This window comes from Pygocentrus nattereri, chromosome 13, assembly GCF_015220715.1.
Source record: "Pygocentrus nattereri isolate fPygNat1 chromosome 13, fPygNat1.pri, whole genome shotgun sequence".
NCBI lineage: Eukaryota > Metazoa > Chordata > Actinopteri > Characiformes > Serrasalmidae > Pygocentrus > Pygocentrus nattereri.
The window spans coordinates 17,402,353-17,422,209 of NC_051223.1; the positions used below are offsets into that span (position 1 = coordinate 17,402,353).

Here is a 19,857-nt window from a genome sequence, read left to right on the forward strand (position 1 = left end):
GAATGGTTTTGAGAAAAGCATTATTGAAGTTACTTCATAAATCAATGAGTGCCTTCACATGCACTGAATAGTCAGATAACTGCTGAAAATCAGATTTTGTCAGTAATCTGATCAACACGATTATATGCACTTGAGTAATGAGATAATGGGGATACGCCAGGCCTACACAAGTCAGGCAGTAATCAGATTTTTACTTAGCAACCAGCTAGTAAACTCAGAAGAAGACATGATGTAAACATAACTTAAAACTCAAACATCATGACACTTCTAGAAGATGAAGAATATTCAACTCCTTCATTTTGTGTTTGGTTTCAGCGCTGCTCCAAAAGTGTTTTGCTGCCATCTAGCAACATCCACTGTCTGTTCTTGTACATGCGCAGACCTAGAAAACCGATAGAGATCAGAATATGAGTATATATGCCCTGAGAAATCTGATTACTGAGCTAAAATCCAGCTTTATCTCTTTATCAGATTTATTCATTGGATTTCTAGATCAGAGTATAGTGTTTACATGACCATTCGAATAATCGGATAACTGCAGAAACACGATTGTGATCGGATGTACACATACTCAGTGACTGCTTTGGAGAAATCTTTATTCTTGTGTTACACCATCATAAAGCTGCCTCTTTGCCTGGAAAAACACTTCAGTGATGTCACTCCAGCATAAGGCAACAAATGGTTTGAAGCAGTGTTACTCCAACATAAGGCAACCTTTTTACCTGGAGAAATCCACTGGTGATGAAACCCCAAACTTAAGGTAATAGTGGTTTGGAGAAAACCATTAGTGATGTTACTTCACCATAAGACAATGAATGGTTTAGAGAGATCCATTAGTGGCGCTATTCCAACATAACATATTTAATAGTTTGGAGAAACCCATTGGTAACATTATACCAGTTTAAACCAACAAATCAACCAATAAGTAGCTTGGATAACACCATTATTGGTGTTACTCTGACAACCTTTTAACTTAACTTAACTAAAAACAATATTATTAAGGCTACACATGTTTTTGGAGAAAACCATACATGGTGTTGCTCCAGTATAAAGCAGTAACTACTGATTTATCAGGAGGTGATGGTGCAAGGCTTACATAATGACAAACAGAATTCAGTCACTGGCTGAGCAGCTGGAACATTTTTCCTCACAGTGCGTATTGAACCGTCTTATCTATGTGCTCCTGTTTACAAAGGAAACTCAAGGGAAATGGGCTTGTGTTTAAGCCGCTGTGACTTTGACCTTTGTGCCATTGTAATTCCTGTGTTCTGTAACAAAAATAAGGTAGTTATCATGAATTGAAATTTTAAAAGATCCATAATCCAGAAAAGTAGAACATTCGGATGATGATGTTTGACCCTATTCCAGGTCTCTTTATGTACTCCTGTACTGTATAGATGCTAGATGTATAATTTAGTGTCTTGGAAAGGAGAGCAAAGGCTTCTGGCATTCCTGAGACATTTTCAGCATTCTCAACTGGAGCAAATTATGGATGGGAAAACGTTTTTGAGTTAAGCTTTGGAAAACAACCACAGCTAAAAAGCAGTGAGGTAGGCAGAGTCCAAATCCAGACATCAGATACCCACAGTGAGGAAATTCCAGGCAGATTTTTTTTCTATTCTTACAACATGAGGAACATCTTGTGACATTGTAAAAACTCATATATTGTCACATGATGGCAAAGTCAAATGTTATACAGGTCTAACATGGTTGTATTACCCTTTTCAAGCGGGGCAGTTGTGGGGTGGAGGTTAGGGAACTGGCCTGGTGACTGAAGGTTGCTGGTTTGATCCCCAGCACTGACAGTCCATGACTGAGGTGTCCTTGAGCAAGACACCTAACCCAAAATTTATCCCGGGTGCCGTGGATAGTGCTGCCCACCGCTCCGGGGAAGTGAGCTCACTAGTGTGTATGTGGTGTTTCACTTCACAGATGGGTTAAATGCTGAGGTGGAATTTCCCCGTTTGTGGGATTAAAAAAGTATCACTTAACTTATTTACTTTAATTTTGCTATAATGTTCAAATGCACTTCTGCTAATATGTATTACATAGTGAGTTGCGCAATGAAACAGATATACCTTCGATTTAAAAAATATGGCAAAAATGTGAGTCTACAGTCTTATGCAAACATTTGAAAAGATTACATGTTTTGTTGATTTTGTAAGGGAAAATAAGTTAACATCCTTTTCGAACAACCTTCGTTCGTTCGGTGGCATTTTGTGCATTATACATTGACATGGGCATTGATGTGCATTTTAATGCACAATTTCAATTTGCTTGCTAAGTTGGAAAAAACATAAAACGCAAAATAGACCTTACCTTTAGCACAGTCCACAGTTTGCCTGATATGTTAAATTCAGCAAATAAACAGTAATTGTGCATTAAAATATTCAGAAGTGTGTTTTATGTAGAGGATGTGTTAACTGAGAAAAACCATTGATCAGCATGTAAACATGTAACTTGACCAGAGGTGCTCACACTTTTGCATAAATCTGTGTTTTCATCAACTCAATTCATACTAAAATATTTATTCTCCTACTTACAAACACAAATTTGGCATCAGTTGAAAGTTTGTAGTGCAAACAGAATTGTTCTGCTTGTTTCAGTGAGCTACAAGCAAGAGTGAATTAATATCTAATTACACCATGCTTGTGTTATTGCTGCTGATAAGAAGGATAAACTTTGCATTCTCTGTTAATCCAGAAGTCTGTCTCCATGAGTGTGTTGCCTGGTGAGGAGCCGAACCAGAGCCCCCTGCCCAAAGACTGGAAGAGTTACGTGTCACCACAGGGACGGAGATACTATGTCAACACTGTAAGCAATGGTGAGCACATCTGAATATATTTTCCGCAGTGCAAATGTACAAAGGAGTAAAAGATTAAATAATGAATAAAAGAAGTGGTGAGGTGAGGTTTCCTTGAAGATCTCTGCACAAGAATATTGCTTATGCTTTCTCCACATGCATTTTTAATTTTTTTTTCTGTTTTTAAAATTAGTTTAGTTTGGGTACTCATCAGTTTATTTCTACTCTATATCTATTTTAAGGATTACTTCCATTTAATAACATTAATAGTATTATATCTTGTTTTTTTATTGCTTTACCGTATTATTTTAATTTGATTTTTATCTCCTTTTAGTGACATTTTAATGTTATTTTTTTAGCTTTTCATTCTTTTTTGGGTTAGCTTTTTAAATAATTTAAATTCTTTGTCTTTTCTTTGTTGTTTTTCTAAGTGGGCTGATGGACATACGAGTATGTCCTAAGAATAACGTTCTTATGTCTGATAAATGGCCATTGCATTACCCCAAAATTCTCCTTTTTTTGATGTAAGCTGAGCGTACTCCCAATCTTTGGTACTGCTTATGTAAGCAGTCCCCTCATCAATCACAAGTCTGATGTAACTTTTCCCACACAGCTTTAACAAGACTGTGTACAGTTTCTAACAACTGAGCAAATGATAACCTAGCAAGCCTAATTGAGCTATAAAGCTAGCTCATCTGTCTGTCTGATATCCGTTTGTTTGTTCATCCTTCCATCTGTCCATTGGCTCACTCACTCAACCGGTAACGGTACCTTTTCCTAGAGTAGCATCCAGCAGTAAAGTAAAGAGGAACCTTACGTCATTGTCTTTACATTAACTTACATTAAAAGTAAGGCACCTTTTTTGCCTGCTCCTGTAAAGTAATTGTTTTGGAGATGCACGTTTTTCTTTGGACAGCGAGAATATGTGTACCATATTTTACTAATTACTTACTGCCTGCACTGTTTTTCCTCTACATCAGTGGCAAAGCAGGCTGAGATTGTTTGACTTAGAAATATCAATTAAGTGTGCTCATCAGAACATTAGGACCGGAACACTCTGTTGTTATTGAGGAAGTCATTGTTGGAAAGACATATGGAAGGTAAAGCCAGTCTCTTGGGGTAAGGACAGTTTTTAGCTTTTTGCTTAGCAATCCATTAACATTGCCTACAGTGCACCTCTGTGGATCAGCTGCATCACAGTACAGCGTGATCTTGTGACCTGTTGCTACAACCATGCTGAGAAATACACAGAAAAATGCTTCTACTGACCGTGTGAAATATTTTTAATATTTACTGAACTCCAGCAGAGTTCTGTAATGAAGCACAAGTATATGGGATGCACAATTGAGATTTATGACTTAGGAAGTTCGGATGTGATAAATAATAAATAGTTAGCACTGTTTTTGCCAAGCCAGAGAAGCTGCTGCATGCTTATTTGTACAAAATAAATATTTTACATTTACTTTCACTTAGCTGTTAAATATGTTTCCCAATTATATATATAGTAAGTATATATATTTATAGACAGTAAATAAACATAGTAGTCTTAAGCATGTGAAATGTTATTTCTTAGAAATGCCATTCATTCAAGCCTAGTGTTTTTCAGCTTTACCAGAATTAAATATTTAAAAAAAGGAATTATATAAATATCAGGACTGGTTAGATTAGATAAGCTTAGTATTGGTACTCTGTATCAACCAGATCAGGTAGCAGTTTCTCTGCATCCCTGTTTTTTAAGACACGTCCCTTTTATGTTCCAACATGTTATTTTAGGGTCAGGCAGAGCGCATAGTTAACAATAGGCCCGCTCCTATTGCCAATGCCCATCATGCAAAGCAGAATGAGCGGGTTTGGCTGGTACAGCATGGCCTCAGTGGATCAGAGGCTTGCTGCAGATATCTCCTGCTCTCCTCGCATTGTCTCTAAACAATTAGCGTTGTGTCTAGCCAAGGCTGCTTCTCACTGTACTGTGCTATGTACTCTTTCTCTCTCCACCCACAAGACGTCCGTCTGTGCATTCTCTAGATGACTGAATGAGGATCTGGGCAGAGAAAATAAGTACTGAGGCTACAATTTTACTTATGCTTTTCTATTTTCTAGTTTCTACTGTACATTCAGTTTTGAGCCATTCGCTTCCAAATCAAAGAAAGATAGATATTTCTAAGGCGGTTTATTTAGAAATGACATAATGGCAGTTAATGCAAGTCCTTTGGCTTATGAGCAAGCCCTAAACTCTTATAGCCTGTGTTGGGTAAAAACATAGCATTAAGACTTTGGTAACTATGAGACATTTGAATGCACAAGTCAATGAGACAAATTAACCTATAGTGCTACTATAAATAGTTGCCGTAATAACAGCTCATGAGGATTTATGGACTGGTTGTTATGACTCAGGACTCCCAGTAATGAACGCCTCCCACAGCAGTAGCATTCAGCTTATGAAAGTTAAAGACTTTTTGGTTCCTGTTACTTTGACCTGGCTTTGGTTTCAGTGGTCCTGACAGTTAAAAACAGCCATACTCCACCTTCACATCTGCCAGTAATAGAGGCAGCTGTTCCTTTTAAAGATAATTCCATGGTGCTTGGAGGAGCTGTTAATGTGAAAACAAGAAAACATTTGAACACTCTGACCAGTCACTTACTCCAGTCCTTCACAGTGACTCATGCATGGAATGCACCCACTGTAAATGGTCTAGTCTGTTTAGTCTAAGGTGCTCCATAAGCGTCTTAAAAGATGACTGCTAAAGGGATTTTGATTGGGGTTTGATTCCCAATTAAAACACATTCAGAAAACCACCTTGAAGCTGTCCTTTGCAGGGTGGTCTACACCAAACAGCTCTTGTTCTTCTTCTGAAGAACTTGTGCTTTGGGAGTTTTGACAGTTGGGTGAAGATATGGTGTTGTGTTGATTGCCATAGTGACATGATGATCCTGGTGTGTATGTGTGTGTTTAGGGGGGTTGGGGGCGGAGTTGTGTGGTTTCCTTCCTGTTCTATGTTGCAACCTTGTGGTTTAGAGGCTCTCTGCCATGCTGGTCTGCTGGTTCTACCCATCATACCTTAAACAAACACCCCTAGGACAAGCTTCATGTTGTCCACGGAGAGAGAAACTCCAGTGGAAACCAAACTCTGGCGTAATCTGGAATCATTTCAATTTGAAAGGATTACAGGATGCTTTGGAGTGATGCTGTAGAAGAACCACCTTGGGTTCCTAAGACAGCTCTTCATAGTATCTTGGGTCCCATATTATGATGCTTTTTTGAAATATTGAATTAGTGTGTAAACTAGGAATGTAAATGATTAACCAGTTAACAGTAAACCAACAAATAAACAATTGTTTGACCAGTGCTAATTTTTTTTTCTTTTTTTCAATAAACAACATTTCTGATTTGATCAGGTGAGTTTATCACTCAAGCTGAGGAACATATTTGAATTGTACGCATGAGGGTACAGCAGTTGTTCCTTTTGATAGACCTAGTAAAAAATGAAATGGAGGGCTGAAGTAGTGGCGTTCAGGACCACTTTTCAAGAGGACAGTAACAAAACTGCAGCAGTCTTTCACATTGAAAGCAAGCATCTGCAAGTGGTAAGCCAAACAACTATTTCATCCGTGTTCACTGAGACAAAGTGTGAAGTACAGCAGTGAGGAAATCAGTCAGAGAAGGTTGTAGTCAGTTTTTTTCAGTTTTTGACATCATTTGAAAATGCCTGTTTCGCTTTACATTGTATGTACATTTTGTGATGAATGGACCAAAAGAAGTGGTCCAAAATCGCTTGGAAAAAAGTCTGATTACATTGACTTACTTAAAAAATAAGCATGTTTTTTTCCTTCTTCTATAAAGTTATCATTCTGGAGATATGAGTATCTCAGCGATATGTAAACCAAGCCTCACAAACAGCAGTTTTGAATGAATTGCTTTTGTGAAAACCAATAAATATATGTACATCGACCTGTCTGACCTGCAGCGGATTAGCACAGCCTATTCACTCTGAAATTATCGGTGGTTTCATTTGAAACCACGTTTGAATGTTTATTTAGGGAACCAAAAGAAGTGTGACTGAGAGACATGAAATTAACAGGAAGGTAAGGTGATGTTCATCAGAATGTGCCTAAACAAAGCGAGTCAGCAGCCCACAGTGCATTTATTCATTAAAGAAATCTCCCTGGCTGAAACAGGTTGACGAAACATGGTGAAGAAATGTGTCTTCTAGGGCACTTGAATATAGAGGCAGTCCTTTTCATCCTTTAAACATCAGAAACTGTCACAGCAAGTGACAGCACAGAGCAGAACAGAGGGCTTATAGGCAAAAGACTTCAGTTCACTGTAAGCACAGACAACTAAATTACATAGGTCCGTGAGGAGTACAGAGACACTGAAATGTTATTAAAAAGACATAAGTGTTAGGTGGTGAAATTGCTTGCAATGATAGAAAAAATATAAAGTTTGTAATGGTTTGACTTTGCACAAATTGTCATGCAGGAACAGCAGGCGCCGCAGCGGATGCCGTTACAGATGGTGATAAATAAAAGATGGACTTCATGAGACATAACTAGGCCAATATTCATTACTTACGGGGCGACAGTCCTCATATTCATTACAGATCAGAAGCACATGATATCCTTGATGTGTTTTCACAGAAAAATCAATCTCTAGTAAACACAAAATGGGACAATAGCAAGGATGTGAAAACTCGGCCCTGCCGTCCTGTTGCTGACGTTGGTCTGAATGCGATAATTAGACTAATATGTTCGCTCAGGTGCTTGTTGCTTGGTAACCATCTGTTCCAGTTCAGAGTCGCAGCTTCATAAAAGATCCACAGGCTTTTTTTAAATTTATTTTATTCTTTCATTACGTATCCAAAGACACTGACGGATTCTGTACAGGCTTTCATCTTTCACATTGATATGCCTGGCCTTTCTGAGGATGAATACTCACAGTATGTAAAGTGGCACATCGATATTCATGTCAGATGTAGGAGAGTGACAGGAGGGATGAGGAGGGACCGGTTCTGCATTAGAAAATAGAATAAACCTAATCAGAACTGCATCAGTAACATACTAATTACACTTGCATAACATTATTGACATTTATGAGAAGAAAACATATCTGCTCTGCCTTAGCAGACTGAGCGCAATTATGTTGCCGTCACCAGTTTAGACGATTTCTTTCATAGTATTGATTGCCTCATTAGAAACTAACTCAAAGAACCGGAGAGCAAGAGTCTGGTAATGAATGGCCTTTGATGGCACTGTAGATCACTGCTGAAAGGATCCTGATCGCTTGCTGCCAAATCTCTTCTCCATGAATGTCATTGGAGCCGAACTGATGGTTCGGGCTGTGCTTCCTCCACTGGTAAGCACTGAGAGACATCTGAGCCGAAGGTTTGCACAGAAAAATAATACAGGCGTGTGTCACAGTGGCTATGGTTTGGGTCTCTATGGAAAAATGGCACATAGTCACATGGAATAAAGTGAAAACAATCCCAGTGGATAATGTTATCAGTGCGGTTTTAGTCCTGCTATTTATTTATTCCGGCTTTATAACTCCCATATCGTATTTTGGAGAAATCTGATTTGCTCTTAGAGAGCCAGCTTGTTGGCCAGACACTGGGAGATTTCATCTGATGGCTAGCTCTTACTGCAGGCTGACCCGTAGAGCCCAATAGATACACCTGTTAGCATTGCCCAAAAGTATGGGGACACTTCTCCTGATTATTGAGGTCAGGTATTTCTGCTACACCCATTGCTAACAAGTGGATAAAATCAAGCACATAGCCTTGCAGTCTCCGTAGACAAACACTTGCCGAACTTGCCGGAATAACACTCTCCAGAACCAGAGATGGATTAGTGCATGCAGCACAACTCCCTCAGTTGAACTAGTTTTATGAATGTATATATCAGCCATGGTGCCTTCACTGCATCTTATCATTCCAAGCCTATAACTGAGCACTGCTTAGATGATGTAATTCACTGGTAATGATTTGACGTGGCGTTCTGTTGCAGAGACTACATGGGAGAGACCATCCAGTGTCCCTGGGACCCCCAAAACATCACTGCGACATAAGAACTCTTTACCTGCGGGTAAGCCTGCTTTTCTAACCAAGGGCTTTTTTTCATGTTTTAGACTTCAGTTCCTAAATGGCTTAAATCCTCACATTGACTAGTTGGACATTCATTTTAATTCCTGTGTTAAAAGAAGTTGCATCATGAAGGGGTATGGCTGCAGCATATTGAAATTCCCACCAAACACTATATGGTTCAGAGAAGTAGGCCTGAATGATACTAGGGAAAATTCACATTGCAGTATTTTAGCTGATAAATATTTGACAAAAACAAAAAGGAGTGAAACATTTATCCAGACAAACTGTTTAAGTAGAGCAGCGAAAAGGAAAAGTAATGAGAAGGAACTAAGGAAGTAGTTCATTGTGCCCGTTGTTCCAGTATTCATGATATAGGCAAAAAACCACATTGCAGCAATATTACATTATACCTGATACACAGATAAGTATAGATCACACAACCTATGCTAATGTTATCCCATTTAGCTGAGTGGCTAAGTCATGAACACTTCAGTCCCATTTCAAATGAAAATGAAAACGCAGCAGGCCCTCAATCACTTCCCGCTGTTTTGTCTGTTGCATCTGTAGCAGTCCACTGTTTTTTAAGCAAGAATGGCCAGTCTTTTGGGGTTAGCCTAAGCCTAGTGTGCACACTTAAGCGACTGCTGTGTTTCTGTTTCCTCTTACACTTCTACAGAAGCTGGCTAACTTAGTCAGTTGCAACCAGTGACACTGTGGCTGAGGTCTTGTGCAAAAAATAAGCTGTGGACCAAATGTGAATGACTAATATTTTCCGAAACTCCAGCGCTGTATGGTGGTTGGAGGCACCGGTGAATGGGGAATGCATGCATGAGACAAATAACATGCTGAAGTTGGCTTGTTATTTAAATTTCCCTTTTCACCTTAAGTGGTGCAGCAGTTACATCCAGGTGCTGCTACATTTAAGGTGGAACACAAAGAAACAACTTCAGCCTTGTGGAATTTTGATGTGAAACAACATTTAGCACTGTTTTTGCCAGATATGCAGGGCTAGTGTTTAGTGCCAGTGATATCCTACAAAATGTTTTGATTTAAACAGCTGCTGCACTTTTTTGAAAAAAGTTTAAAAGCTTAATTATGTTGAGATATATAATTGTGGCAGAGGCCATAACTATTTTGAGTGAAAGGCACATGATTTACGTAGGGTTTACTAATTTTCATCACCAGCAGTGCAACAGTGGCTGTGTCTTTCAACCAATGAGTGTATATACAGATGAGTAATAAAGAAAAAAACTGTATGAGAGGAGAAACAGAACAAATGCAGATGCTTCCAGGCAGTTATACTGCATTATACAACTAAGCTAGTAACATCCTACCACACTCTGTGACGTATAAAAATTCAGATCAGGCCCATTTAACCTCAGTTTTGAATCATGATAGCAAGAGGAAAAGATATAAGTGACTTTGAAAGAGGAGGGTTCATTATTGGTGCACTGACAGCAGCAGCTTCAAGCACAAAGACTGCTCAACCAGCTAGTATTTCAATAGGAACAGTGACTAAAGAAAAATCTGCCTTCTGATTTCAGATCTATGGGAAAGACTTCAGTAGACAGACATGGAAATTGTGGTTGAACATGCACATTCAGTGTCCATGATGCTCATACATTGGTGTGATATAAGAAGAAATAGAGCAACTGTTCTGCAGGTGCTGAGAACGTCAGTGCTGGACATGATCAGACAGTGTCAGTAAAAACAGTCCATCTATAACTACACAGAGAGAGATACACTATATTTCCAAAAGTATTCACATATGAACTTCAGTGGCATTCTATTCTTAATCCATAGGGTTTAATATGATGTCGGCCCACCCTTTGCAGCTGTAACAGCTTCAACTACTCTGGGAAGGCTTTCCACAAGGTTTAGGAGTGTGTTTATGGGAATTTTTGACCATTGTTCCAGAAGAGCATTTGTGCGGTCAGACACTGATGAGAAGGCCTGGATCGCAGTCTCCACTCTAATTCATCCCTAAGGTGTTTGTTCTATCAGGTTGAAGTCAGGACTCTGTGCAGGCCAGTCAAGTTCTTCCACACCAAACTTGCTCATCCATGTCTTTATGGACCTTGCTTTTTGCACTGGTGCGCAGTCATGGAACAGGAAGGGGCCGTCCCCAAACTGTTCACACAAATTTGGGAGTGTGAAATTGTTCAAAATCTCTTGGTCTACTGAAGCATTAAGAGTTCCTTTCACTGGAACTAAGGGGCCAAGCCCAACTCCTAAAAAACAACCCCACACCATAATCCCCCCTCCACCAAACTTTACACTTGGCACAATGAAGTCAGACAAGTAACGTTCTCCTGGCAACCGCCAAACCCCGACTAGTCCATCGGATTGCCAGATAGAGAAGCGTGATTCATCACTCCAGAGAACACGTTTCAACTGCTCTAGAGTCCAGTGGCGGTGCTTTACACCACTGCATTTGACACTTTGTATTGTGCTTAGTGATGTAAGGCTTGGATGCAGCTGCTTGGAAACCCATTCCATGAAGCTCTCTACGCACTGTTCTTGAGCTAATTTCGAAGGCCACATGAAGTTTGGAGGTCTGTAGCGATTGGCTCTGCTGAAAGTTGGCAACCTCTGTGTGCTATGCGCCTCAGTATCCGCTGAGCTCACTCTGTCATTTTATGTGGCCGACCACTTCATTGCGCAGTTGCTATTGATATAATACCACTGAGAGTTGATTGTGGAATATTTACTAGCAAGGAAATTTCACGACTGGACCGGTTGCACAGGTGGCGTCCTATCACGATACCATGCTGGAATTAACTGAGCTCCTGAGAGAGAGCCATTCTTTCACAAATGTTTGTAGAAGCAGTCGACAGGCCTGGGTGCTTGGTTTTATACACCTGTGGCCATGGAAGTGAGTAGAACACCTGAATTCAATGATTTGGTTGGGTAAGTGAATACTTTTGGCAATATAGTGTATTATAGTAGGGTTGCAGTGCAACTGCTCGTTACAAAGATCAATGTAAATTTAGACATATTCTGTACAAATGGGCAAGTGCATGTGCAGCATACACAGAGAGAATGGAACCAGCTTGAATTGAGGGTGGGAATCTCTAGGCTCATGATTCAATTTGATTATGATTCAGAGGGCTGCGATGCGAATATAAAACAATTATCAATGCACCTTGATGTATCTTTTATTCTATACAGGATTTCTGTTTTCTCACTGTGTGATGACTTGGTATTTTTAAAGTATTTGTAATGATCCATAATGAATTTACTTCCAATAAGGGGCCATCCCCAAACTGTTCACACAATGCTGGGATTGTGAAATTGTTCAAAATCTCTTGGTCTGCTGAAGCATTAAGAGTTCCTTTCACTGGAACTAAGGGTTCCGAGCCCAACTCCTGAAAAACAACCCCACACCATAATCTCCCCTCCACAAACTTTACACTTGGCACAATGCAGTCAGACAAGTACCGTTCTCCTGGCAACCGCCAAACCCAGACTCATCCATCGGATTGCCAGATGGAGAAGCGTGATTCATCACTTCAGAGAACACGTCTCCACTCCTCATGAGTCCAGTGGCGGTGCTTTACACCACTGCATTTGACACTTTGTATTGTGCTTAGTGATGTAAGGCTTGGATGCAGCTGCTTGGAAACCCATTCCATGAAGCTCTCTACGCACTGTTCTTGAGCTAATTCGAAGGCCGCATGAAGTTTGGAGGTCTGTAGGGATTGGCTCTGCTGAAAGTTGGCAACCTCTGTGCGCTATGCGCCTTAGCTGTCATTTTATGTGGCCGACCACTTCATTGCTGAGTTGCTATCGTTCCCAATCGCTTCCACCTCGTTATGATACCACTGACAGTTGATTGTGGAATATTTAGTAGCGAGGAAATTTCACGACTGGACCGGTTGCACAGGTGGCGTCCTATCATGATACCATGCTGGAATTCACTGAGCTCCTGAGAGCGAGCCATTCCTTCACAAATGTTTGTAGAAGTAGTCTGTATGTCTAGGTGCTTGGTTTTATACACCTGTGGCCATGGAAGTGATTGGAACACCTGAATTCAATGATTCAATTGAATCGACAATTATCAATGCACCTTGATGCTTCTTTTATTCTATGCAGGATTTCTGTTTTCTCACTGTGTGATGACTTGGTATTTTAAAGTATTTGTAATGATCCATAATCAATTTACTTGTAATATCTTTTATTAATAAATCAAATGGAAGTGCTGTGGCAAGTCAACTGCTCTTATTTGGAGGACATGAGACACTGCTGCTACTCATCTGTGATAAAATGCTCTTTTATGATGAAATAAGATCCTGTGATAGTGGATGTCTACGCAGCACGTTACAGCTGTCTTACCCATTTCTTTAGTAATTTTCTTTGGTTCTGGTCTCGTTGTAGAGAGCATTGTGTCACTAACATGTCTTCGAGACGGGATGTGTGCAGCATAGTGTGAAAGCCCTGGTTCTCAATGACTGAGAACTGGCATGCAGACTGTAGGTCACGTAGCAGTGCAGTCTTTCCTGGCTTGTAGCTAATGAAAAGGCAAAGGGAGCGCGATTTAAGATGAAAATTTTGAGATGAATGGACTTATTCCCGTTTATAAGCACTGCACTTGATTTAATGGTGCATTAAATCTGCAATGAGAGACTGTCAAACACTAAAAAGTTGTGAATCTGAAGTCAGCTTCTCTTTTGAATTTTCCTGTTCCACCTTAAATGGTGCCCATATTTACATTATTTGCCTCAGTCAGAATTTAAGGTGGAATGGGAAAATTTTAACTCAGATTAAAAGACATTAAAGAATGTGACATTGTTAATTATGGGTCTGCATTGTTTTTGACCAAAATTATTTATGTTTGTTTGATGTGATCCATTGAAACATCTAAGGAACATCTGAGATTGGTTAGAATGTTCTTGCAAAAGCATTCAGTGGTTGGTTAAAGACATGGTTACGTATTGCACACATGGAGTGATATGTAGCCCTAGACTGGTTATTTGAAGGGAATGAAAAGCATTCAGTTGGAGCATGCTGCACACTGGAGTCTCTCTTGCTGCAGGGTGCTGTGTATTCCACAGAGGCCCTCTGATTACAGATTTCCTGTGTTTTAATTTTATCTGTGGTTCAGAACACTGGAGCCACTTGTGCAGTGTGTGTGAATCCCTCACAGCCAAGATCACCAAACACATCAACAACCTGAACAACAACAGCACTAAAGTCATGACTTTTGCAATGAAACTAAACCTTTTTAAAGTAAGTGCTGAACATCATTTAAAGAATTAAATGAAGAATTCTGATGTTTTTCATACTGTAGATCATTTCTTGGCAAATTGGACATTATGTAGAAGTTATTAATTTTTCAGCAGACATTTCTGAGGAGATTAGATATAAGATTATACCCTTGAAAGTGAAAGAAAAATAAGTCAAAACAAACAGGAGTTACCAAAACTGGAGTTCAGAAATCATTGAAAGCTACAGGGAAAATGTGACTCCTGACAACCATGCAAGACCTGTTAGATCACCAAAATTGTCACCATCAGATAAACAGTACTTAAACCTTTTATCTTTGAAAACAAGGCTAAGCAATTTGGGGAAAGTATCTAATTACAATTTTTCTCTCCATTATTGTGATTAAAGATCAGCACATACTGGGCTGGATGTAAGTCACTTCATGAGCTCAGCGCTTTTAAGTTAAATTTCCCCTCTTAAAAGTGTTGAATAATGTGGGGTAAAAAGAAAAAAGCAGTTCTTGCCGTTTGAAAATTGCACTTGTTCTAATTGCAATTCTAATATTAAAGCAATTCATTGCTCAGCAGTGCATCTTGCAAGACTGAACTTTGGAGGTATGGTAAAATATCTGTGCAGATCTCTGTAAGCAAGTCTTATGGAAAGAATGCTGGGATAAAGACAAAGAGTGGACATACTAGATACTGAAAATATGATGGTATAATGTGATATTGAGGCTTCCGTGTAATTGTCTGTTAAATATATGCTGTGTGCTTTTTCCTTTCATGCTGGTAAATGAGTAACTTCTACTTAATGGTCATTTTGACCCGAATGGTGTTCTGACATTTGTGCAATATCTACATAATGTCATATGATAATATTCTGTCTAAGGGTCTGAATGTGGTACATTGTAAAACCTCTTTCCACCCTCACATAATATTCAGCCACCCCCTCATATACACGCTCATCCACGCCCAGAAGCTACTGAGGTCACACTATTGCTCTCACATTTTAGCTTGTGAGGTGATGACCTGAAGGCTGCTTTTTTAGACTTCCAGCAGATGCTATAAATGCTTCTTTAATCCTCAAAAGGAACATCAGGGAAAACAAAAGAAAAAAAAAGTTCTTCTTATTTTCATTTTCATTTCTACATCTGCAGAGTCATCACACACACCTAATGTTTTGGGGCTCATCATTTTTGAGGGTATAATAAGCAGAAACAAGCTGCTATAGTTTGAATATGGTCAAAATAATCTTCCTCCCCTGTTTCTTAACAACATTCCTCAGGGAGTCATCTTTATAATAATCTTTCCATCCCTACTCCCATTTTCACCACACAGAGTGAACAATGTCCTGTGTGCTTTAGAGGTGGAAGGAATACTGAAAATACCTAGTTAAGTAAGAGCAATGCTGCCGTTGTAATAATTCACTTGATTACAATTAAAAGTATTAATAATGAAAATCACTCAAGTAAGAGTAAATAAGCTCTCTATTCAAAAACTCATTCTGCACTTATTTTAGATGAATAATCAGATTACAGAAAGAAGGTGCAAAGGTCCCTGATGGCTACCTAGTCTAAACTACTAGCTTACCTAAAACATTAGGTGTCACATTGAGTTGGGGGCAAGGGGGTACCCTTAGTTTCATTTAATTGCTAAAGAGTTAGACAGATATGGCCCTATGATTTCTGTGATTTGAAAAACATTAAAATGTGCAGATGTGTGTTCAGTATAGGGGATGTGTTATCTTATTTTTACCAAGAAGATTAACAAACTTAATTTGACCAGGGGTGCCCACATTTTTGCATATGACTACACAACCCCATTTCCAGACTGTAAATAAAAATAGGATGCAATGATATGCAAATCAAGTAAACTGTATTTTTAAAGGAAAATAAGACACCACGTTCAATGTTGAAACTGAGAAATGTTATTGTTTTTTGAAAAATACACTGCTCAAAAAAATAAAGGGAACACTTAAACAACACAATATAACTCCAAGTAAATCAAACTTCTGTGAAATCAAACTGTCCACTTAGGAAGCAACACTGATTGACAATCAATTTCACAGCTGTTGTGCAAATGGAACAGACAACAGGTGGAAATTATTGGCGATTAGCAGGACACACTCAATAAAGGAGTGGTTCTGCAGGTGGGACCACAGACCACTTCTTAGTACCTTTCTGCTTTCTGGCTGATGTTTTGGTCACTTTTGAATGTTGGTGGTGCTTCACACTCGTGGTAGCATGAGACGGACTCTACAACCCACACAAGTGGCTCAGGTAGTGCAGCTCATCCAGGATGGCACGTCAATGCGAGCTGTGGCAAGAAGGTTTGCTGTGTCTGTCAGCATAGTGTCCAGAGGGTGGAGGTGCTACCAGGAGACAGGCCAGTACACCAGGAGACGTGGAGGAGGCCGTAGGAGGGCAACAACCCAGCAGCAGGACCGCTACCTCCACCTTTGTGCAAGGAGGAACAGGAGGAGCACTGCCAGAGCCCTGCAAAATGACCTCCAGCAGGCCACAAATGTGCATGTGTCTGCACAAACGGTTAGAAACCGACTCCATGAGGATGGTATGAGGGCCTGACGTCCACAGATGGGGGTAGTGCTCAAAGCCCAACACCGTGCAGGACGCTTGGCATTTGCCAGAGAACACCAAGATTGGCAAATTCGCCACTGGCACCCTGTGCTCTTCACAGATGAAAGCAGGTTCACACTGAGCACATGTGACAGACGTGACAGAGTCTGGAGACTCCGTGGAGAGCGATCTGCTGCCTGCAACATCCTTCACCATGACTGGTTTGGCAGTGGGTCAGTAATGGTGTGGGGTGGCATTTCTTTGGAGGGCCGCACAGCCCTCCATGTGCTCGCCAGAGGTAGCCTGACTGCCATTAGGTACCGAGATGAGATCCTCAGACCCCTTGTGAGACCATATGCTGGTGCGGTTGGCCCTGGGTTGCCTAATGTCCTAATGCAGGACAATGCTAGACCTCATGTGGCTGGAGTGTGTCAGCAGTTCCTGCAAGATGAAGGCATTGAAGGTATGGACTGGCCCGCCCGTTCCCCAGACCTGAATCCGATTAAGCACATCTGGGACATCATGTCTCACTCCATCCACCAATGCCACGTTGCACCACGAACTGTCCAGGAGTTGGCGGATGCTTTAGTCCAGGTCTGGGAGGAGATCCCTCAGGAGACCATCTGCCACCTCATCAGGAGCATGCCCAGGCATTGTAGGGAGGTCATACAGGCACATGGAGGCCACACACAATACTGAGCCTCATTTTGACTTGTTTTGACTTGTTTTAAGTTGGATCAGCCTGTAGTGTGTTTTTCCACTTTAATTTTGTTTGTGACTCCAAATCCAGGCCTCCACTGGTTAATAAATTTGATTTCCATTGATGATTTTTGTGTGATTTTGTTGTCAGCACATTCAACTTAGTACAGAACAAAGTATTCAATGAGAATATTTCATTCATTCAGATCTAGGATGTGTTATTTGAGTGTTCCCTTTATTTTTTTGAGCAGTGTATATGCCCATTTAAAATTTGATGCCAACAACATGTTTCAAAAAAGTTGGGATGGGGGCGTGTTTACCACTGTGTTTCATTACCTCTTCTTTTAACAACACTCTGTAAGTGTTCTGAAGAGACCAGCTGCTGTACCTCTGTCCATTTTAAACGAGCTCAGGCCCAGAGAAGGTGGCAGCATTTCTGGATCCTGTTTCTGTGCTGTTTCTTCTTTGCGTTTTACAGTTTTACCTTGCATTTGTGGATGCAGCAGCAAACTGTTTTCAGAGATTTTCAGAAGTGTTCCAGAGCCCATGCAGGGATTTCCACTGCAAAATCATGTCTGTTTTTAATGCAGTGCCGCCTGATGGCCCAAAGATCACGGCCAGCAAATACTGTTTTTGGTCTTTTTTGCAACATGGTGTTGGCATCAAATTTATATATTTATAGTATATATTTATATAATTTTTTTTTCTCAGGTTCAACATTTGATATGTTGTCTATCATTTTCAATTAAATATAGGGTTTAAATGATTTGCATATCATTGCATTTTGTTTTTTATTTACATTTTGCATGGTGTCCCAACTTTTTTGAAATGGGCTTGTTTATAAACACAGAAATATGTGTAATGTGGAGATTTAGAGGGTGTTATTACAGCTTTTCTGTTCACATTAAATGTTTTGTCTCCATACAGATACCATACAGATAACATTTTCACATTTTTGTCCAGACACGCTATAGTTTCCCGAAATCCTCTCCTGCTTCTGTGCATATCATGGTGTGCATGCGTCTAGCCTCTGCACTTCAATAGTATCCATCTTCTGATATAGTACACATTTCTCTTATCAGAGAATCAGAGAGTCTGTGTTTGTGTACTTACTTGGGCTGTTTTTTAGGTCTTTTACTTCAAACATGCTTGAGTTGAAACTGAAAATACATGCAGTTTGTGATGTCCTGCTGCTGTGGGATGTCAGTCTTTCTGTGATAAGCACAAAAATATTTGAGTGGTTTCAGCAACCGTTTATGGAAAACCTTTAGTCTGTGAGATGTGAAGGAGTGAGTTATGAATGAATTCACTGGTTTATAAATTTCATCTTAGCATACTATATTAAAGCTGAAATTGCTATTTCAGTAGGTTCAGTAAAAAGAATGCAAAGTGCATTTTCTCATTGTCCATTTCCATCTTTAGAGCACTGAAGTGGGAAAAACAAACTAAACTGGGAAAAAAGTATAATTAAATGGAAACTGGACAAACTCCCTGAAAACAAGACCAGTTACTAAGTAAGTAACATAAGTGAAATACAAGAAAATGCAACATGGCAGAAATGCTTATTCACAAAATACAAACACAAAACCTGACAGAGACACAAGGACACATAAGGGTTGCTTATACATGTAGAGTAACAAGACACGGGTGGACACACTATTGAGGAAAGAAGGAAACACAAAATGGACTAGAATGGGATGGGAGTGGAATTGATGAAAAACAAAGGAGATACGGATACTGAGAGAGACAGAGCTTGACCAGAGAAACTTTTTAATGTTAGCTAAATCAGCTAGCTAACAATCACTCACTATAGAACATTTAAGCAAAGGTTTTAGGTTTGAAGATCTGTTTATTTTACTTATTTTGAAATTGACCAAATGAAATGAAAATAATAAAAGGATGTCAAAGCTCATCATCTAAGACTGGTTATCAAAAAAAAAAAAAAATACTGGCAAAAATTTCAAATGACTATGATTTAATAATGCTAAAAAGTAGCATTACAGGGAAAAAAATCATCACTGTCCGAAAACAAAACGAAAAAATCTCTGTACATTAACTTATATTAAAAGATAAGAACTTTTCTTTATGTTCTCCTGTAAAGTTACTGTTTTGCAGAAACTTCTTTATGTTTAGACAGGCATGATGTATCAAGAGTAGATAAGATGGCTTGGAAATCACAACACCTTAGCAACCACCTGGGTTCACAGAGAATGCTGCAGCAACGGAAGCGCTTACTGTAAACACTAATGTGTTCGCTTCAGGTTGGTGTGTCATCTGTGGAGTCTTGTGTGAAACTCTGCTGAGAAAGTATAACTCAGTATGGCGGTAGTTGTATTCTCTGTGTCATCTAGTAGTATTCTCTATGAAATATGATGGAGCTTTCAAACACCTGCCTGTAGAGGTGAACCTGCTAGGCAAATCTCCCTTTAAATTCACTCATTTTAAATGGCGTGCCATGTATGCGCTAAGCACCAAGTTAAATATGGAGGTGCATG

The 19,857-nt window shown here is 39.7% G+C and overlaps 1 protein-coding gene and 1 long non-coding RNA gene across 3 annotated transcripts in view; one reads left to right on the forward strand and one right to left on the reverse strand.

Moving 5' to 3' along the window:
• The window catches only part of LOC108424860 (growth arrest-specific protein 7), a 64,794-nt gene that overhangs the window by 11,015 nt on the left and 33,922 nt on the right, over nucleotides 1–19,857 (forward strand). The window contains exons 2-3 of one of the 2 annotated variants that reach the window (XM_017693126.2): nucleotides 2,707–2,824; nucleotides 8,807–8,884. In XM_017693126.2, coding sequence (XP_017548615.1) covers nucleotides 2,707–2,824; nucleotides 8,807–8,884 — 196 coding nt within the window. Of the gene's footprint in view, nucleotides 1–2,703; nucleotides 2,825–8,806; nucleotides 8,885–19,857 lie in introns of both variants that reach the window. The other variant, XM_017693125.2, reaches the window with a different exon arrangement.
• LOC108424866 overlaps nucleotides 274–19,857 on the reverse strand; it is a 44,895-nt gene continuing 25,311 nt past the window's right edge. Inside the window, exons 2-3 of the long non-coding RNA XR_001857656.2 lie at nucleotides 7,740–7,812; nucleotides 274–382 (exon numbers count right to left, since the gene is read on the reverse strand). This is a non-coding gene — a long non-coding RNA (uncharacterized LOC108424866). The remainder of the gene's footprint in view (nucleotides 383–7,739; nucleotides 7,813–19,857) is intronic.